The 21,848-nt window shown below is 39.9% G+C and overlaps 2 protein-coding genes across 5 annotated transcripts in view; one reads left to right on the top strand and one right to left on the bottom strand.

Annotated features, from left to right (window-relative positions):
• LOC134614961 (trafficking kinesin-binding protein 1-like) overlaps window positions 1-11,727 on the top strand; it is a 39,008-nt gene extending 27,281 nt beyond the window's left edge. For 2 of the 4 annotated variants that reach the window (XM_063459250.1, XM_063459249.1), the window contains exons 5-15: window positions 55-163; window positions 287-365; window positions 1,471-1,601; window positions 2,317-2,391; window positions 2,661-2,798; window positions 3,105-3,169; window positions 3,545-3,778; window positions 5,345-5,643; window positions 5,766-5,978; window positions 6,496-6,598; window positions 10,566-11,727. In XM_063459250.1, coding sequence (XP_063315320.1) covers window positions 55-163; window positions 287-365; window positions 1,471-1,601; window positions 2,317-2,391; window positions 2,661-2,798; window positions 3,105-3,169; window positions 3,545-3,778; window positions 5,345-5,643; window positions 5,766-5,978; window positions 6,496-6,598; window positions 10,566-11,034 — 1,915 coding nt within the window. In that variant the 3' untranslated portion in view covers window positions 11,035-11,727. Of the gene's footprint in view, window positions 1-54; window positions 164-286; window positions 366-1,470; window positions 1,602-2,316; window positions 2,392-2,660; window positions 2,799-3,104; window positions 3,170-3,544; window positions 3,779-5,344; window positions 5,644-5,765; window positions 5,979-6,495; window positions 6,599-7,453; window positions 7,547-10,565 lie in introns of all 4 variants that reach the window. The other 2 variants (XM_063459253.1, XM_063459251.1) reach the window with 2 other exon arrangements.
• A 2,548-nt stretch (window positions 11,728-14,275) lies between these two features.
• On the bottom strand, window positions 14,276-20,116 carry LOC134565853 (gastrin/cholecystokinin-like peptide). Its single transcript, XM_063425523.1, has 3 exons — window positions 20,070-20,116; window positions 18,526-18,729; window positions 14,276-14,487 (listed from the first exon to the last, which is right to left on the bottom strand). The coding sequence occupies exons 2-3, from the start codon at window positions 18,725-18,727 to the stop codon at window positions 14,381-14,383; spliced, it is 309 nt and encodes a 102-aa protein (XP_063281593.1). The 5' UTR covers window positions 18,728-18,729; window positions 20,070-20,116; the 3' UTR covers window positions 14,276-14,380.
• Between the last annotated feature and the right edge of the window lie 1,732 nt (window positions 20,117-21,848).

Genomic DNA, 21,848 nt, shown 5'->3' with positions numbered 1-21,848 from the left:
TATAGAGTCTGTACACATGTTGATGCAACTTTTCCCCTCTCTCCTTTTTGATAGGCTACGTCGAAACGAGTCCTCCTTCTGCCTTCAGCACAATATCCATTTAGATTCCTTGGAACAGAAACTCAAGACTCTGGAAGATGAAAATGAGCAAATGCGTACTGAGGTAAGGAGAGCCAATAAGACATAGGTGCCATTCAAAAATCTAAAGTACTCAAAACTACAGTATCAAGACTACATTTGAATGAATGTGAAAAAGACAGAGTTTACATTTTCGCTTTCTTCTTAGGCCTGTCATATCCTAGATGTAACCAATGAATATGAAGACCAGGAGAGTTCCCTCATGTTGGACTGTGTGGAGCAGTTCTGTAAGTATCTGTAGATTTGGTTAGAAGATACATTAAATGCAGAATGAGTCTTCGTGCCAAAACAGCAGGCAACCACCTCATTGGTGGTGCGAAGAAATAATTCCAAATGATCTCGACCTTTGGCACTCCAGATGTTGTGGACTACATCTCCCATAATGCTCTCACAGCCATAATGCTGACAAAGCATCAGGAGAGATGTAGTCCACATTTGTAGTGCAGAGGTTGTCTACTCCTGTTCCGAAAATATTGTATACTGAAGATCAGACTCTGAAAGGTTATTTCAAGACCATTATTTCGACACAACAATTGGAGATATCTCTGCTCTACTTGGGGGTTCATAACGGGTGTTCTGGGCAAAAGGTCCTAGTAATTGATGTGGGAATAAAGTTCATGAAATAAGCCTTGAGTATATGTGTCAAATTCATTCAGTCATGGAAGGAGTTCCCATTTTTAGGTTACCATCATGGGCCAAAAGTGGACTCAGATTTCCCAACTTACTGTAATATTTAAATTCCCCTGCATCTTGTTTCTGTCCAATATACAATCCATGACCTACTTTAAAATTAATATTCCATTGCTTGATGCAAAAATATCTGTGTACTGTAACCGTAATGGAGCTGTTTACGAAGACTCTAGTTTTATGCAACCCCTGCAGAGGTAAACGTTCTTGCTTGACTTGGTAAAAATAAAAAATAACTTGGGCTCTTGAATTTCTTCAGTGATAAATGAGCTGTGTTCATTGAGCCCTGGTTGAAATTAAAATGCCCCTTCTATCTTGGAAAGAGATTTAAAAAAATAATCAAAAAAACACCTGTAGAGCTGTAATTGGCTATTGCCCAGCAATCCGTGTTTAATAAAACCACTTACTGCTACGTCCATTCCATCCACACAGGTAGAAATTGTGAAATAAATTCATTAAAGAATTGCAAGAATATCCTGTATTCCCTTTCAGGAATATAATATCCAATGATTTCAAGAATACAATTTCTTCTGTGTCTGTAGCTGGCTAAAAATAATGCCTATATTAGAGCAGGGAGTATGAATTAATTTCTTTAAAAGTTTTGCTATTTCCTTTTGTAATTTTCACTTTTTTTCCTTTTCAAAGCCGAGGCCAGCAGACATGTGGCTCTGTTAGCCGAAGAGTTGGCACGTAGAGGGGAGGATGCTGTACGACAGCAAGAGGAGATTAGCCAGCTTCTGGCTCAGATTGTCCATCTTCAGCAAAAGTGTAGAAACGTGAGTTTTGTGTCCACCCTTAAAAATACACGACTAACACACAAGCACACGATTCATGTTAATCCTTGTAAAATCCTTATTGACCCCAGAATGGCAGTCAGATTTCTCCATGAAACCCCATGAAGCTGTTACTCCACATATTAAAAATTATATCCCTGCATATTATGTTTTTGCAAGAATTCATCCAGTTGCTATTAAACATCAGTACAGACTCTGATAAAACCACATCTTCAGGCAGAGAATTCCACATCCTTGTTGTTCTTACTGTAAAGAAAACAACCTTTCCCATTGCCTTAGACTAAATCTCTTTTCTTCCAGTCTAAATGTGTGACCACTGACTAGATTTCTGTACAGTGGTTTGTAATGGCCCCAAATATATTTGTATAATACTATCATATACCCCTCTGAGGCACAGTTTTTCTAAATTAAACAGATTTAAATTTACAAAGGCACATGTTTTTTCATTTGTTATAGCGCTTCTAAGAAACTCTCCCATCAGTGAGAATAAATTCAGTTTTATTTATCGGGATAAATATGTAGAAAATATCTTTATAAATAAAGCTAGCTGTAATCCTGAACTTTAGCAAGGTGCTATCACTCAGTTAGAATGAACTCTCGTTCGCATGAATGTTCTGGTTGTGTAGGGCTTTCCATATTACGGCGATCATGAAGGCTTCTGTGTTTGTATTTAACAAGGTACTCTCTTCTCTTTCAGTTCTCTACAGAGAATGAAGAGATACAGCAACATCTGACCGCTGTGAAGGAACGGGAGCAGAAGCTAAAAACTGAGGTACTTGCACAAGGCTTCCAAAAACATCTTACACTGGCCAGTGTAGGAGGTGCTGGTGTAATGGAGCTAGGGGGATGGTGTGGTAACACAACTCGAAGGTCATGGTGGGAGTTTGGGTGGATTTGATAAGGTCTCCTCGATGTTTAAACTGAAATGTGGTTTTGTGTTAATATGTACATATATGTTATAGTGACTTCATTTTCTTACACATGGACACATAGTTGATGTCTGACTCTACTCTATTATCTCATCGTCGGTTTTCCTTTCAGCTTCAAGATTTACAAGAGAAGCACAAGCAGTGTCAGGAGATGCTGCAAGAGTCCCAGGAAGAGCTGAAGAACCAAAGAAACCGGAGTCTTCCCAATAGTACCATTAGCCGATATAGCACCCTTAACATCTTCCCACTGGTGAGAAAAGGCAGGAGTTTATGGGTTTTCATTCTCAAACAAGGGCAAACGGGATAGCTTTCTAACTTGGGCCTCTATTTAATATTTTTGGATAAGCTTTTGAAATGATTTAATATTTTACTATTTTGGTAGCTTGATATATTTTTATATGTATATATTATTTATTTTTAAAATTTCAATATATTGAGAAAATAATTTTAAAAGTAAATCCAAAAATAAATAAATCGAGGCCTTGGTTGACATCAAAGTAAGGGATTTCAACTTCCAACCCCTTTACGTTTTAATGGAAACTTTATTTGTTTGTAGGATTCTCTGGCTGCCGAAATCGAAGGGACCATGAGAAAAGGGATGGATTCCTCCTCAGAGCTCAAGTAAGAGCATGATCTTTCACCGTAACTATTGACATTGCGTTAATGTTTCCTACAAGGAGGTGCTAGGTTTGCATTGCAGTCTTTAATTTGAAAACAAAGATAAAACACCATCTTATTGTAGTTATACTTTTATCTTTATTGTGACTGATTTGGTTGAGGGAGAAAAACCTGATTGACCGTGTTACACATGTATGACCCACTGGGGACATATAATCACACTTCATATCTCTTTCTTGAAGAGTGATGGGTTCTGTACTAGAGCTTAGGCATCACCCAATGGAATCCTGAGCCAACACTGGTTAAATCTACCGTTTCAATGTTTAATGGAAAGTGTACTCTCTATCTCTTTGACTTAAAGTCTATTGTCTTTTGCAGGAGCTATAAACGAGTGTTTGAGACTGTGAAAGCTGCTAACCAGGTGGTGAGAGCCAGATCTCGCTGCCCATCTCCACAGAATCTCACTGGTTCTCGAGCACCCTCCCAAAGGCCATCAGCTGCCCCCAGCCGCATGGGTACCCCACCCCTGAGCCATTACGAGTCAGAGGGTGCCTCCTCGCTTCTGTTAGAAGAGGAAACAGTATTACCTGGGCAGGACAGTGAAACATCAACGTAAGTATTAGGATTGTAAATCAAATCCTGTGTTTATCTCCTTGTCTTTTTGAAATGCATTACAACTTACATCCCTGTTGTTTTTGTTCTGTATAGGTCTGCTATTAAAATGTACAATTCTACCTATATTTCCTCTCCCTATAACTTCTCCTATTACTCCATATAACGTCTTCCTGTAAATCCCCCTAATATTCCATATAACCTCTCTATAACTCCTCATCTTACTCCATATACCCTCTTCCTATAACTCCTCCTATTATGTTGTATAACCTCTCTATAACTTTTCCTATTACTCCATATAACCTCTCCCTAAAACGCCTCCTATTACCCCATATAACCTCCCTATAACTCCTCCTATTACTCCATGTAACCTCTCCCTATAACTCCTCCTATTACTCCATATAACCTCTCCCTAGAACTTCTCCTATTACTCCATATAACCTCTCATTATAACTCCTCCTATAACTCCATATAACCTCTATCTATAACTCCTCCTATTACTCCATATGACCTCTCTCTTTAACTCCTCCTATTGCTCCATATAACCTCTTCCTATAACTCCTCCTATTATTCCATATGACCTCTCCCTATAACTCCTCCTATTGCTCCATATAACCTCTCGCTATAACTCCTCCTATAACTCCATATAACCTCTATCTATAACTCCTCCTATTACTCCATATGACCTCTCTCTTTAACTCCTCCTATTACTCCATATAACCTCTCCCTATAACTTCTCCTATTACTCCATGTAACCTCTCTCTATAACTCCTTCTATTACTCCATGTAACCTCTCTCTATAACTCCTTCTATTACTCCATATAACCTCTCGCTATAACTCCTTCTATTACTCCATATGACCTCTCGCTAGAACTCCTCCTATAACTCCATATAACCTCTATCTATAACTCCTCCTATTACTCATATAACCTCTCTCTATAACTCCCCCTATTACTCCATATAACCTCTCTCTTTAACTCCTCCTATTACTCCATATAACCTCTCCCTATAACTTCTCCTATTACTCCATATAACCTCTCCCTATAACTCCCTCTATTACTCCATATAACCGCTCCCTATAACGTCTCCTATCACTCCATATAACCTCTAACTATAACTCCTCCTATTACTCCATATAACCTCTCCCTATAACTTCTCCTATTACTCCATATAACCTCTCTCTATAACTCCTCCTATTACTCCATATAACCTCTCTCTATAACTCCTCCTATTACTCCATATAACCTCTCCCTATAACTCCTCCTATTACTCCATATAACCTCTCCCTATAACTCCTCCTATTACTCCATATAGCCTCTCCCTATAACTTCTCCTATTATTTCACATAACCTCTCTCTTTAACTCCTCCTATAACTCCATACAGCCTCTCCCTATAACTCTTCCTATTATGTTGTATAACCTCTCTATATTGGATTTTTATTTGACCTTGAAGCATTTGTATCTCTTGATCCACCATTCTTTTCCTGATACATGCATTCGTGATATGATATAAGTCTCACAGTGTTTGTTGACAAACATTTGACTCCCGCCATCACTGTGTTCCAGTGCTATAGAGAAGAAGTTGGGTATGCCCGGGACCCCTGGAGGTCATGACCTTGCAGCAGCTCTTCAGAGGCTTAGTTCTCAGCAAGATTCGCACTCCCCTGAAAGTTTGTTCGAGGAGAGGGAATTGAAACTTATTAGAGATCGAGATCTCTCCAGTGGTTTGCTCACACCCAACGATAGTGTCTTGTCCAATGGCACCAACTACTCTGGTATATCTGATATCAGTGGCAGTTCCAGCTTCTCCTTCAGTTCCAGATCCCACCTGCCTGAGAAACTGCAAATTGTTAAACCAATTGAAGGTGAGAGACCGGACAGGTGTGCGTGACTTTGTTTTATTGTAGATGAATTGTAATCTGGATAACCTATTCATTATAACACAATCTGCTAAGGCTTGCTTACATCTAGTTATTCCCTCTTTTAGGGTCAGCCACCCTAATGCACTGGCAGCAGCTAGCTAAACCCAATCTCGGCGGCATCTTGGACCATCGACCTGGTGTCCTCACCAAAGACTTCCAGGAACTGGACGGGGACTTGGAAGATGTTTACAACCTCAATGACTTTGAGGAGGATGATATGGAACCTATCTGCTTTCAAGCTTTGGCCTCATCCACTCCAACTAAAAAAAGGGATAATAGTGAGTGTCTTTCTGTCCCAACCTTCTAGCTGCGCAAAACTAAGGAGAAAAATGTGCCTTACTCTTTCATCTTAGAGGACACCAACAGGGATTTTCATTTAAGTTAAAAGTCAAAGTAATTGCAATGTGCATTTCAAATGTAAGGCCAAAATAGCCAAACTGTAAATATCTTCCAAGTCGGCTATGCTTTCAGTTTGGCGACTTTGGTCTTACTTTTGAAGAGGGAAGGGGGGGTGAGGGTAGCGACGGGACAGAAACAAAAAAATATTTCTGGTAAATATCAAAAGTGAGTGTCTGTAAGGCAAGTTCCCATCATTTGATGCCGAGTATGACTGAGCATTCCCATACACATCATTACCCAGTTTATGTAAGTCTTCGTACCCTCCCATCTGTGTCATGCGTAGTCTGTGTAGACTTGTTGTCTGTTCCCTCACCTGTTTGCCCTCCTTGTCCTAGTTTGTGTCTCGACATATCCCACTCCTTGTGTTTTAACATGTAGTTTACTTGTCTGTTTCAGTTTTTCGTTCTGTTAACAACCTTCCCCAGACCCCATCTACATACACCATAACCACCTCTCCCATGTCACATCCACTTCAAGACATCACCATGGTTACCTCCAGGTAAGTGGTTCTCTGTCTTACCCACCTGTGTAATGAGGTTGCCTTTTGTTTTTTTTACATCACTCAAACCACAATTTCTATTCTTTTTATATTGCAAATATCAGTGAAAGCGTAATATTAGTTAAAACATGATTCTCCACCGCCACCACCACCACAAGGTCTACCTAGCAGAAGTCCATGTGGTGATGCTACTGACATACTTGATGTTAATCTGGTGCTGTTACGTGATGGTGTACACTAGACACAAAATTTCCACTCTCCAACTAGCCGTTAGCGAGTATAAATTCAGTCCTGGCCAGTAGAAATTCATCCCTGCTGAGTGTGCCATGGATCCTCCATGCTTGCAGTGGCAATGATGGTTTAGGCATGTTTAGTACCGTAGGACAAAATTTGCTGTCACCAGTGATCTGACCATCACTGTGTAAGTAATGAATGCGGGCCTGGATATAGTTAATTTATTGGCAGAATATAACAAGAGAGGCTTCCCTCACTCTGTCTAATCATGGAATCTTTTTCAACTTGCCCCCCGTCGCTATACATAACAGATACTTTGTGGTAAGCGGTGCAACTGGCTGCGGAAACATGTGACTGTGCACCCAATGCTAAATTATGAATTTTTTGTTTAATATTAATAGGTTCAATAAAAATTCTAATGTTTCCCTTTTATGTATTTTTCTATATATTTTTTTTTTTTGTAGGGGAGGAGAGTGGAGCAGTATAACCCTAAAATATGTTGCATGTGTAGAGTTGCTTTTTATGTTAGCTGCTGTCGGTGAATGGGAATCTGTCCACACCATTAATGACTGATTCACTTGTCCTTCATTCGTGTTTACATTTCCATCCTCACGCTTTCAGGCACTTCAAGTCCTGGTGGAAACGCCTTTTCCAATGCTTGACATTCTGAGAGGCGTCTGCGCACAGTGTAAGATACAGCAGCAAGGCTTCAAGGTAGCTCAGACCACAGTAACCATCAGGTTTCTATAGGACAACTGGGTGACCAGAAAATAGGGGCATTTTTGGAGTGAGGTGTAGAACCTTCTAAAACACGTTGGATGTAGGTGATGGCTGGAGATCTGCACTTTGACTACCCTGGCTCACCTCTAGCAGAACCTAACCTGTTCTATAACAGAATAGTACACGTGGAGCAGATTTTGATTGACTAAGCTTTTCATTTTAATTGGTGGTTTTCTAGCAATGTGCACAGAGACAGTTTTTCTGAGTACTACTGTAAATAGCGGCTGATGCATGGTATACCTGCTCGGTTAATATTGGATGAATACGAAAGATAATTCATATCCGAATAGTGTGGTAGTAGTGTCAAAGAAACGGGAATATCTGTGCTTGAACTTGATTGATAGGACATGTTAGACAAGTTGAGCGATCTGCCTGGTTTTTGGGGTTTTCTAACCCCATGCTCTGCAGTGAACGACATCACACTATGCAATAGTAAAAAAAAAAAAAAAAAAACATATTCAGAGTTATTTATTAAAGTGAGAACTTAACGTGAATTCAAAGTGAATTTCAAATTTAAGGACAAAGTAGCTGAAATGGAAACACAGCTGGCTTAGAGAATTTTTCCAGTTCAGGTATTTTTTCTACCTTAAATTTGAGGTGTAAGTGTTACTGACACTTTGCAATACTGGACACCTAATCTCTGTGTGGTACAGGAAGTACATTTATGAGCGCGAGCTGCTTCCCTCTGGTTACTGATAATCTACGAGAGCTTCAAGCGGTCTGTCTCCACAGCCCCGCTCCTCTCATATCTGTAACCGCAATGGTGCTGAATTAAGGATAGCAAGCACAAATAACAGACTGGTGACGAAGAGTTCAACTCCCATCACAGGCAGGTCGGGACATTTTTGTCCTGGTGCTGCCACGTGTGTTAAGGAGCCTTAACACTGATTTTACACATTTATGTGACTTACAAAATACATGACACTGAACCATGTGTTATGGGAAATTAATGACATCTCTGGGTTCTAGCGAATGATGTAAACTTGATCTTAAAGGGACACTCCACTGCCCAATTACAAAAAACTCACTTTTTAGTAGATTTAACCCCAATGAATCGTAAATGCATTTAATTGTGCATTTTTTCATTGGGGTTATGTCTAAAACCAGCTGGTGGCAAACGCTGCAGTTCTATTGTCTGCAGCCTTTGCAAGTCCTCCCCTTCTAACCCCGCCCAGACTTTCTGTGGCTGTCCAATCACAGACTTCCCAATGCAACTCAGTGAGAAGTCTTTGCAAGGCAGGTACTCTGGTCAATTGCTGCCACTTGCGTTTTTCTTCACTAAGCTAAGCAACCAGGAATTAACAGGACCTGTTGTCTGTGAGCCAGGGTTAATTTATAAAAGTGCCAATTTCTATTAAATGTGCACTTTTTATAACATGGGGGAAAAAAGCAATTCAGCAAGCTAAAGTGCTCTTGGGCTCTGGAGTGTCCCTTTGAGTCATTTTGTTTATTATGTTTCCAGAATTCATCAATGGCATTATTTTCCCTGTAATTATTATTATTTTATTATTTATATAGCGCCAACCAATTCCGTAGCGCTGTACAATGGGTGGACTAACAGACACATAATTGAGATCAGACCACTGGACACACAGGAACAGAGGGGGTTGAGGGCCCTGCTCGATGAGCTTACATGCTAGAGGGAGTGGGGTATATGCTTCACTGTTATGATTTGTATATGTGTATGTTGAATCACCCTCCTTTTGTGCCCTGTTGGTTCACCTTTGGTCACCGAGTTGTCCTACATAGGGTTACTGGGAAATGATAGACACACAGGATTGTATTATCCCACCAGACTGACTGAGTCCATAATGTGTTCCTTCTGAGCATTGCCACGTGGCTGGCTTTTACCGGCAAGATCACCTTCGCTAACAGCTACCCACTTTAATCTACACAGAGATAAGTCCTCGTCCTGTAGCGTGGCACCAATATTACCTTTAACTTCTGTCCTTTGATCTCCAGCAGACTGTAATCTGCTTCTAAGAGATTTAGATGTCTTAAACGTCATCTGTATTTGGAATCCCAAGGTTCACAACCCCTTGAGCTGTTCTTGTACGATACATAACACCACAATGGCCTGTTTGGGCAGGTCTTACATATGTGCCGAATTCAAACACACATGCTATATGTTGAAGCTATACACCTATTTTTGTAAGTGCCATGTGGTGTTTTTCTCTCTAAGTACACCCAATCATCTTCCCATTACACCGTGTTCTCCAATCACCATTCTGTGTGGGTTAATGCAGTCCTGAGTGAAAGATCTACTAGTAAAAGCTTTATCTTTCTAACTCCTAACTTTTTCTCTTGCTCCTTGCATGCGCTAATAAAGGCTGGTGGAGTTTTCACCAAACTAACTATGTGTTTTATCTTTTTAGCAAACCACAAAAGTTGGCTACGAATTCACTGGTCTTGTTCTGCCGGCCTTATAGTTTGAGCAATACCCTCCCACCTTGAAGATGGGTGTGAGTTATTTGTATGCTGGCCAGGTTGTGGTGTGGTTAATTTGTGGAAGCCATGTATCCCAGCATCCTGCAGTCTCCAATACATTGTATGAATAATATATAATAAGGTTATTTTGGCGCAGGCCCTTCAATGGTGGCGTCAAATTAATTTCTTGCTAGTGTAATGGTTGGATAAGACCAGTGTCTTCATGCTACGTTTGTGTTGTGTAAATATATTCTCATACCTTTAAAATGTGTTAAACTTTTATGGTGAGAATTTGAATCGAAAATACCTTCTCGGAGACACAACTTCCTAAACTCAGATACACAGGACTAAATAATCAGATAAATTTGTAGACTTTCAACTTTCGGAAAATCTTAATATTCTCATGCTAAACAATTTATCTAGGATGGAGAAGAGACGGTTTACCTGTTTCTTTTGTTTGGGAGCTGGATGAAGACCTTTATCATTGAGTGTGTTTTAATGACTTGTTTTGTTTTTTCCCTCTCAGTCTTCGTAATACACTTCTGCCCTCTTGTGGAAGCTTCGAGAGCCTGAGTAATGTCACAATGGAATCCCAGAAGCAGCCACAGGAAACGGCTCCACCTAACCATGACCAATTAAGCTCTGAATCCAACAATCCTTTGGGACTTATTACTCTTTTGAAGGAACGTGGTATATCTGCTACTTGTGGTCCCAGCAATAAAAACCTGGGTGGTGAGACTGAACCACCAACTCCAACTGCCAGCCCAGGAATATTTGCATTAGGTTGGGGCAGGACTTTAAATAGATTGGGTTTTGGCAGGGCCATTATGGACGGTGGAGTTGTGAACAGGACCTCAGACAATGTTCAGCCGCAAAGCAGCATCTTCAGCATCAATTTGGTGGGCCAGTTGAGAAGGCTCGGGTTGAATCAGGTGGTAGAAAGAGGCATAGCCTCCTTTCAAAAGACAACAGAAACCACAAACCCTCAGCACTAGCTCCAAACCATCAAACTGGTCAGGTCAAGCAGCAAAAGAAAATGTATGAAACTCTTTTTTTCTTTTTCTGTGCGACAGAAGTCCACCGTGCACAAAGTGGACATTTGTTGGCATGCTCTTCAAAAATGACAACATACCTGAAGTCAGACCACGGATTCCAAAATAGAATTTTAAAATGAACATGCAACTTTTAAAGAACTATGGTCAATGAGTTATGTTTCTGTTGCCAAGCAATTGTTGATTACACGGTTTACCGACCACTCCTAAACAAATTGCAAAAGATGACTTTGTGTAGCATTGCGACACCTAGTGTAATATCATGGGTATAGCAGGTCATCCAGATAAATAGGACCCAGTAAAACTCAAATTGGATTTGTAAAGCTGGCTAAACATACTTTGTTTAAAATATCCAAGTAACATATCACTGAAAACCATTGGCGGCCTCCCTCTGCTGGCAGAGTCTTAGCAAAATTATTATTTCATCATGACTTTCCCCTATGCATATCGTGCACATTGTCTTTTTACCTACATTTACATTTCAGTGTTTTTATACAGCTGTGCATTCTGTCTTGGGTTCCAAACTCCTTTTACGTCATTTGCTTTGCATGTCCTGGTTCCACAGGTTAAAAAAAACAAAACCTTATATGGAGATTTTCTTAAATAAGGAATAATATGTTTTAATGACATATGGGCCGAATGACTACATGGGCCGAATGGTTCTTTTCTGCCGTCACATTCTATGTTTCTATGACACTAATCCTACCTGCTTTGTCACCCAGGTGAGCTGGGAATTTGAGAAAGTTTTGCTCGGTAAGTTAGCTATTATTAGTAAGCTTACTATTTTGCTTCGGACTGTACTGCTTTTTAATGATATGGGCAAGCGTGTAAATTTCAGGGTACAAATGTACAAAGAGATGCTGTAAATAGGCAAACACACCATGCAAGATTTCAATAAATGGATATTTCCAGCCAAAAGGGTCTATCTGTACGGACAGGTGCATTGCCTCAAAATAAATGTATTCCTCTACAATATTTTTACATTTGGCTTGTTGCTACCTAACCGTTTAACTACTTGCATCAGAGCACTATGTTCTGGGGAGTTCCGTGTGTGCGCGCAAAGTTGTGCAGTGATGAATGCAGAAGAACCTGTGAGTAGGTCAATTTTCAGTAGTTTCATCCGATGGCAGCATCAACTTCCTTTCTGGGTTATTCATCAAGTCTGATATTGTTGGAAATTTACCAGAGAATATAGGCCAAATAGCTCTTTCTGCCTTAAATGTTTATCTCTCATTGTTGAAATGTCTGTCATCTTGGTCTTTGATGACTTTGTACGAAGCAATACTACATTATTCTACAGGGTGACCACAGCTTCTTGTCCCTCTGAGCTCAATAAAGTTATTACAGTAGGACTTAAATTGCCTGGTTAAATAGCATATTGGCAATCTAAGCCATGCAAGACTGCCAGGCCCAAATCGGTCAGTCGGGGAGATCATAGGATCTACTCAGCCAGCCCACAGTAAGTAAGGGATTCTGTGGTCTGCACCTCCAGCGGGTGCAGACACCACATGGAACTCTCCTTCACAATCCGATGTTTCTCCATGATAAAGATTGTGGCTGTGGGCTACGATGGCAATACTGTCTCACTGGAACGACACACACATATGAGGTGCACACGGTAATTTGCAACCACTCAATGACCAGGGAACTCAAAGTACTCATACCCCTATCAAGGATAAATGTTAGGTAAGAGGGAATGGGGGCATAGAAAACCAAAAATAAAACTTTTTAAAATTAATATTCAACTCAGAAATTAAGATTCCCCACAACACAACTGTAAACACTTTACCCACCACAATGCCCACACATAGACAAGGACATGTGTGTCTACTACTACTAAGAACCCACATTTACACATACAGCACACACATGCAAAATAGGCACCTCACACACACACACAAAATGGAACCCCCGCTGCAAGCACATACCACAAACAGTCCACGTACACAAAATAGGAAAGTGCCCACTTCAAACAAATTCTGCAATCAACCCACCTATGCAAACCTATCACAGACAGCCCACGCAAATAACACAACAGGTGGCCCACATACTTACAATACCACAGACAGCCATACACACAAATACCACAAAACTGCTCGCGCACATACATAACAGGCAACCAGTGTTCATTTTGGCTGCAAATTTCAATTCAGTTTTAGTCATAGTCTTTAAGTTTTAGTCGTATTTTAGTCATCTGAATTGTTTTAGTTTCAGTCCACTAAATCTTCAGAAGATGTTAGTCGACACAACAAAAATCTAATCGGTTTAATTAAAGCCTCTATCTGTCTCTTTTGTCTTCCGCAGCCCCTCTGTCTCTTTTTCCCCTCCTAGCCCCTCTATGTGTCTCTCCTAAGCCCTGTTCCATCACTTTTTTCCCCCTTCTACAGCCTCTCTGCGCAGTGTTAATTTTGGCAGCAAATTTCAATTTAGTTTTAGTCATAGTCTTTTGACTAAAATGCTGTTTTAGTCATAGTTTTAGTTTTAGTTAACTATATCTAAAAAAAAAATTGTGGATTAAAATTGTCGACAAAATTAACACTGCAGGCAACACACAAAAACATAACCAAAATAAAAAAAAGCATATGCAACATTGCACACTCACATAACAACACAGACATCCCACAGCCATGTACACAACCTCAGAAAGTAGCCACTGCACCCATTCACAAGTTCAGTTCCTCAATATACAAGAAGGTTTTAAACGTTAAGGTCTTTAATACCCTTTAGATATTAAAGTTAAAATCTACAGTGTAAGGCAGTAAAATGCCAATAGCCGAGTATTTTGTGTGAATTCAGAGGGATATTGACATTTGTAGCCAAAATAGCAGAACGGAAACCACACAGGAGTTAGGAGAATTTTTTCTAATCTAGTGGTTTTGGCAAAAACAATGAAATTCACTTTGAGTTCCTAACAATTCACACGTTTGTGGATAATCCCTTATCTCAGATTTGCAGAGGTCATCAAAACACAAACATTTCCACAGAATCTTGGTCCAATATATCATTTTATTTGAGAGTAGAAGAAAAAAAAGAAATGTATGTTGAAAGTTACTGGATTTAGTTGTTAGTTTACGTAGTGGTATGTGGTATACTATACCCCATCCCCCCTCCCCCCCCCCCAATCCACATATTCTGCGTGCCTTGCAAGACCCGCTGGCAATTAAGAGGTTCAAATAACAAGCTATTTTTTCTCAGGCACAATTTTTAATATCACTACAAATATTCCAACATTGGGACAATCTTGGCAACCATGAAATGTTAACATTTGGGTAAGAAAGATGGTAGAATTTTAAGAATCAGAGACGATATCTTCAGAACTTCTGCGTCCAAAGTCCATCCAACCGGCGTAGTCACGGTCTTGCTTAGGCTGAAAATGACCTTCCGCAGTGAGAAGTTCTGTTGTAAAGCAGTAATGAAAGGAAAAATCACTAATCACACGTAGTTGGACGAGCCAGTCACACAAATTTTAAATTCACCTTGAAATCTCACTATAAGTGACTAAGCCTCAGCTCAGAACAGCTGAACTGGAAAAATCCTCTAAGTCATCTAAGCTTTCAGTTCGATTACTCTGGCCTTAAATCTGAAATTCACTTTGAATTATCTTTAGTTAAATAACCCTGACAGTGAGCTGGCAGTGGGAACACTGTCTAGTATTAATATTGCCACAAATCCTTTTCAGATCTGACAGATTTTTTATTTATTTTTATCCAATAAAAGGGCACTCCACGCACCATAAAAGCCGCGCAGCCTATTGTAGTAGTTATGGTGCTATGAAACTATGGGTGGAGTCCATTTATTTATTTTTCGCCGGGAACCTGTGCTGGAGACATCCAGTAGACTTGTCCATAACAGTTTTTATTGCAATAAAAAAAATAAAAAATACAAATAATTTTTTTTTTTCTGTTTAAACTTGCACCTTTGAGATGTGTCTTTTTGATCAAACGTGTTGTTGTCTGTCTTTTTAAATTATTAGTACTGTAGTTTTTCTCACACCAAGTATTTGGTCGTTTTCCCAAAAATCTGATTAAATCCCATAGGAAACTGTGTGTGTATCACAGTCATTGGCTGTCTGACAGACCCATTTCCCAGTACCTACTTATCGGGCACCAAATATTCCGCCCTAAAAGACAGGCTTGTCTACCGTGCTGTCATTAGGTTTTCAGAAAACGTCCACTTGTGCAGCCTTGAGGATAACTTTGTTGTGGTATGTGTGTGACTGTTCTATTAATTTAACCCACAGTGTCCTGCTTCCCTCCCATTTCCTCAGAGAACTAACTGCGCTACTGTACCCGTTCCAACCTGCCCCCAACAATGGCGGCAAGTACTGCTTTAACATAAGGTGCCTGCTGCCATATATTAGTGTCTCGGTACTCGCCGGCGCCAACCCCTTGTGCATTTAAACGATGTTTATATCTATTAAAGCAGGAACTGCTTGCACCATTGGGTGCCTGCCTTAATCTGATGATAAGATGGCCCCTGTCTGCCCAGAGCCTAAAACGGAAGCCATGTGATGAAAGGCACCATTCCAACATTCTATCCCTATAGACTGTAAGCTCGTTTGAGCAGGGTCCTCTTCAACCTAACGTTCCTGTAAGTTTACTTGTAATTGTCCTATTTATAGTTAAATCCCCCCTCTCATAATATTGTAAAGCGCTATGGAATCTGTTGACGCTATATAAATGGTAATAATAACAGCAAGTGCCCTAAATAAGTGTAATTTTAAATATATGTTGGATGTAAATTACTGACAAAAAAAATCTAGTTATTCTTTGGTGACATCTTGTGGTTTAACTGTGTATTGCATCACAAACAGTTAAAGACACACTATAGCATTAGGAATACAATTTTTTTTCCCCCTAATGCTATAGAGTCCCTCTGCCTCTATGCAAAGCGTAAGGACGTCCTATGTCGTTTCACGGCGTAAACTCAGTGAAAATGCGGGAAGCGCCGCTGGTGGCTGTCTGGTAGACATCTGAATAAAAATTAAACCTTTTTTTTCATGTAAACTGTCTCAGTCACAGCCAAGGGAGGAGTGGCCAGGGCTGCATAAACAGAAACAATAATGATTTCACAACTATTGTGCAGTGGGACTACAGGGGCATGATCGATATACCAAAACTGCTTAAAGGGACACTCCAGGCACCCAGACCACTTCTGCCCATTGGAGTGGTCTGGGTGCCAACTCCCACTTCTCTTAACCCTGCAACTGTAATGATTGCAGTTTTTTTTTTTTATAAACTGCAATAATTACCTTGCAGGGTTAACTCCACCTCTAGTACTAGACAACCACTAGAGGGCACTTCCGTGTCCCTAGAACAGGAAACCTGTGCTAGAGCGTCGCTGGACGTCCTCACGCTGTGTGAGGACCTCCAGCGTCGCTCATTTCCCCATAGGAAAGCATTGAAAAGCATTTTCAATGCTTTCCTATGGGGAGCTCTAATGCGCATGCGCATTAGGTCTCGCCCACTGTCCGACGCAATCACTTGGAGGAGCGGCGGCGGAGGAAGAAGCAGCGACGTGGGACATCGTCGCTGCCTCTGGTAAGTTACTGAAGGAGTTGTCACCCCTTCAGCAACTCTGGATTGGGGGGTGGGAGGGAGAGGGGACCTGCAGTGCCAGGAAAACGGATTGTTTTCCTGGCACTGGAGTTTCCCTTTAATTAGGCCAACGTTGTTTTGATGTCTATAGTATCCCTTTAACTGAGCAGTGTTCACAAAACCTTCATCACTTCATAAACTCCAATCTCATAATACTGCTAATTCTTTCGCACCAAATGACCCACCTAACAGACTGACTGTCCCTATTTAAAGGAACACTATAGTCACCTAAATTACTTTAGCTAAATAAAGCAGTTTTAGTGTATAGATCATTCCCCTGCAATTTCACTGCTCAATTCACTGTCATTTAGCAGTTAAATCACTTTGTTTCTGTTTATGCAGCCCTAGCCACACCTCCCCTGGCTATGATTGCATGAAAAAAAAAAACTGGTTCCACTTTCAAACAGATGTAATTTACCTTAAATAATTGTATCTCAATCTCTAAATTGAACTTTAATCACATACAGGAGGCTCTTGCAGGGTCTAGCAAGCTATTAACATAGCAGGGGATAAGAAAATCTTAATTAAACAGAACTTGCAATAAAGAAAGCCTAAATAGGGCTCTCTTTACAGGAAGTGTTTATGGAAGGCTGTGCAAGTCACATGCAGGGAGGTGTTACTAGGGTTCATAAACAAAGGGATTTAACTCCTAAATGGCAGAGGATTGAGCAGTGAGGCTGCAGGGGCATGTTCTATACACCAAAACTGCTTCATTAAGCCAAAGTCCTTCTTTTGGACCCAAATCCCTCTTTTCTATCCTAATGCCCTTCTTTTATAGGAGCTTCATATTTTTGGTGTGTCTGAGTGTACAACAGAGCTCCACAGCAATAATACTCCCAGTACTGTGTCTGAGTGTACAACAGAGCTCCACAGCAATAATACTCCCAGTAATGTGTCTGAGTGTATAACAGAGCTCCACAGCAACAATACTCCCAGTAATGTCTTTAAATGACAATAAATGTTTTTAGAAATCAATCTGTATAGATAAGATACATTGTTTTTGTTCTAAATTACATTTTTGTGCATAAATCATTATTAGTAAGTCTCTTAAAATTTCTCAGGAACACGGCCCCTGACCGCACTCCTAAAATCAAAGTGTCCCTCTGTCTATTTAAAATATTAGGAAGTGTGTAACTGGGATCCATGCACATCATAAACAATAGCAATGACAAAAAGAAGCATAGCGTTTAAAAAACATCTAAATGGATCCTCCAAAAATGCTTTACTCATAAAACAGAAACACATTTTACAGATTAGGCATCATTTTCCAAACTGTTTTTAATGTGTAATAAATGTGTAGAAGACTCTGAATGGTTCTATGTGCCTTTTGTTTGGATGTATTTTAGATTAACTGTGGAGATTGATACACCAGACTAAAAATAATAATAATTTATCATAACTCAAATAACTGTTATAAAGCAGGTGATCCCAAAAGGTAGATCCCCGGATTTTGTAGAACTGCAACGCCCATGATGCTTTGCATGTCTTTAGAATGACAAAGCATCGTAGGAGTTGTAGTTTTAAAACATCTGGGCATCTACCTTCTGGGCACCCCTGGTGTAAAGGATTCTGGAAGGGGTGCATTTCGATTTGCTTATAATTTCAATCTGATTTTGTTTCTTTTATGGTTATTGTTTATTATTTCTATGGTAACTCCACATTTCATTTAAGGTATGTGTGTGTGTGTGTGTGTGTGTATATATATATATAATATTTTATTAAAATAATATAAATTATAATATCAAATTTTACATGAAGGGGTATCAGGTGGGAAGGAATTGGAAACTCTGCCATCTCGTGGTAAACTTTTAATAGCAAACTTCTTGTTTTACCTTACCTGAAAGTTGAGGGAAAAGTTGGGACATTATCTGCCTCTGTTCATGGGACAGAGATTCCATTAGATCCCGCCTGCTTAGTCCAGAACTGGAGGTCTTTGGGAGATCACTGTGCCTTGCAGATTCTAGTCGTTTCAGTGGCTTGCAGAGGGAAGCAGTGACTAGTATTGCTAGCAGTACACCGACACATACCTTCCTGTCCATATCTACAAAACAGACCAATTACAATAATTACCACAAGTGTCAACGGCTTATAAAAATGTAGCTACATTATATATCTTAGAAAAATGTAGCTACATTTAATGCGAAAGATTATTCAAAATAAAGGGCGCATGCGTGCACAAATCGATGGATTAGCTCAACATAAATATCACACAATAATAATAAATAAATAAAGAATATTGAATAAGACGCAAGACCGACACAGGAAGGGTATTCTATATACACATGTTTGAGTTAAAAATAAAATCTGTGGACCGCAACGGTTGTGGTGTGTAGAGGGTCACTAAGTCCACCCTTCGCTCTGTGAGAGGCTTAGAACTGCAGTGATTTGTAAGAATATGTCAAACAGCTCAGTCCCCGTGCACGGCTTCCTGATAAAATGTTTGCCTCCTGGGGAAAAGAGCCGAGCCACGGACCACGCATTTTGATCGCATGGTTCTGCCAATTGGCCGAGTGATAGCTGCTATGAGTCTACAGTACAAAACGAAATGCTCCGAAGACTTCGCTGTCTATTGCAACTAATCTGAGAAGATGCTTCTGGTCTCCGATAACGGCAAATCACTGAAAAGGAATCAAAATCCTATTTCCAGGTATTTTGCTGCACAATGGAAGCTATTTGGGGATTAAAAAAAAAAAAGCAAAACCCTCCTCTATAGTTGGCTCTCAAGCTTGTTAGATTAGTTTGATGTTGTTGGCACGTACAGAGTGCTGATTGGTGGCAATCTTGCCATTTACACAAATTGTCAAAAGGCTCTAACAAGTGATCATGCCAGAATTGGTTCTTCTGACCAACTGGAATTTTGACCATAACAACATCAGGAGGGGATTTTTTGATTACCCCAGTGAGGAGGAGTGGGGGAGCTTCTCTAACTTCTACTGAGCATGTTTTCTAATAAAACCCACCGTTGGAGAATAAGAGAAATCAACTACTCGTCTTCTAAATATTCTTATTTTTTATTTTATTTTTTATACCCACTTCCCTCCTCCCTCTATAAGTTTTTTTAAAACTAACACTCAATACCCCTGTTCTAAAAATCCATTTCACCACCCACAGTACTTTGTCCCGGTCTAATTTAGTTATTCACTAAAGTAAGAATTGTTAGGAACAAAGTTTAAGTCCAAAGTAGCTGAGCTGGTAGCACAGCTGACTGAGAATTTTTCCAGCTCGGCTATTTTGAGGTTTAAATGTGAAATTCACGTTGAATTCCCACTCTGGTGAATAACCGGTTTGTCTCAGGGCTATTGAGCAATCTTACCTAGTTATGCCTTCGGGGGATTTTGTTCCCCCGAGCCTGTCCTGCAACCCCCTCCCATCCCATCATACCTGCTGTGATCCTCAGAGTAGGTCTTGATGTCTCTGCAGGTCAAGGATGCTCTGTGTCTCCCTGCAGCATGTTGGCTCTTTATATAATGGGCATTGCTGTATGTTTCCTCCTACCAACATTCTTCACCCACCAAACCCCTCCCAACATCTTGTGCCCATGATGTCAATGCACTGCCTTTCCTGCTGTATATGTACATTAAATCTAAGTCTGATATCCGATTCTTGCAGGACAATGAGACGATGCACATGTCACAGATACACAAATTGTCATTTCATTACTTGATATATTTATACTGGTGTGTGTTGGATCTGTTAGAGCTCATGTGATATCTGTAAGTGTCACATATTTTATTCGATTGAATTATTCATCTAAAAGCAGATTTTAAAAAGAATCTCAGCTTTTTTCTTTTTTTATATATATATATTTACCCCCTCACTATGAAGTTACTTTTAATTACAAAAGAAAAAAGATTTATCCAAAACAAGAGATACCTAACATATAGGTACATATAGATATAGCTAACATATAAAAAATTTTTTAAAAACTGCAAAGATCTGAAGTGTTGCGTATGGATAGCGAAAAAGGAATACAAATTTGCAGATACACACTTATCCACAAATATACAAAGCCACAAAAAAAATGTGGTTCTAATAAAGATTAACTTTTTAACATTTCTGCGCACCTTCCAAACTGAATGAATTAAAGAAAAGAAGAAAAGTGGCGGTATTATCTCCCTAACCCAGTGGTAGACCTTAGGCACTCAAAATGTTGTGGACTACACCTCCCATAAGGCACCTACAGCCATAAGGCTGGCAAAGCATCAGGGGAGATGTGGTCCACAACATCTGGAGTGTTGAAGGTTGCCTACCTCTGCGACATGTGGGGAAGATTGATCAAAGTGTCTCCAACACTTTTCCGTCCAATTTTCGTGAATTTTTGGCGTAACTGATTAAATCTGTTGGAATTTGTCCTAATTTTCATTCTTCACCCTGTCATTTTTGAATATGCACCTGTTTTATTTATTTTTTATTTTGCAAATTGAACAGGTTCATGAGTACATCCACCACTTTCTCCGATGGAAAAGTGGCAACGTTTTTCCACCACTATATATTTGTCGGCCTTTTTAAAATGGCCATTTTTGCAAAAACTGGCAGAATTTCCTATAAAGAAAAAACGTCACGTTTTAGGCTGCCAGTTTCATAAACATGATCAAAATAATGACAGAATTTAACCCTCACTTTGCAGAACACTTTGATAAGTATTCCCAGTTTCTGGATTTACATTGATTGAGAAAAGAAGGTAAATAACTTAATGATGGACACTTGGATAATGTATGCACCAATCCTTAATTCATAGTGGTGCTCAATTCGACGAAGAGGAGACTAAAAAAGTTGAGGCTCCATGGGGCTGAAGCCAATGAGCAATATCTTACATTTGAATATACCAAATGTGACTTATTTGTACAACTCAAAAACGTCCACCTCATGTGAGGTTCCTTATGGCAACTGCAACCCTATTGCAGAGATGAGCACCTGTATAGGTAAGACATTGATTTACAGGTTGAAGGATGGATGGACCTCTAGACACTAAATAGTGGCACATGAGCTGGACTGGAGCCCAAAGGAACAAGACTGGAAATGTAGTTGGTAAATGGTTCTGGTCTGGTAGCACAGGTTTGGAGTCCCGTAGAGTTGCATAGATCGATAAATAAAAAAGGTCAGAAAGCCACAAAAATTTATACAAGAGATGTAAGAACACAGAGAAAACCGTGGACTGGA

This window comes from Pelobates fuscus, chromosome 6, assembly GCF_036172605.1.
Source record: "Pelobates fuscus isolate aPelFus1 chromosome 6, aPelFus1.pri, whole genome shotgun sequence".
Lineage (NCBI taxonomy): Eukaryota > Metazoa > Chordata > Amphibia > Anura > Pelobatidae > Pelobates > Pelobates fuscus.
This window is presented reverse-complemented; position numbering and strand designations above follow the sequence as displayed.

Excerpts from the sequence above, each read along its gene's own strand:
- LOC134565853 (XM_063425523.1), bottom strand. The coding sequence starts at position 18,727 with ATGGACAGGAAGGTATGTGTCGGTGTACTGCTAGCAATACTAGTCACT. Across the intron at positions 14,488-18,525 it reads ACTTTTCCCTCAACTTTCAG|AACTTCTCACTGCGGAAGGT; the intron begins GTAAGGTAAAAC and ends GCTTTACAACAG.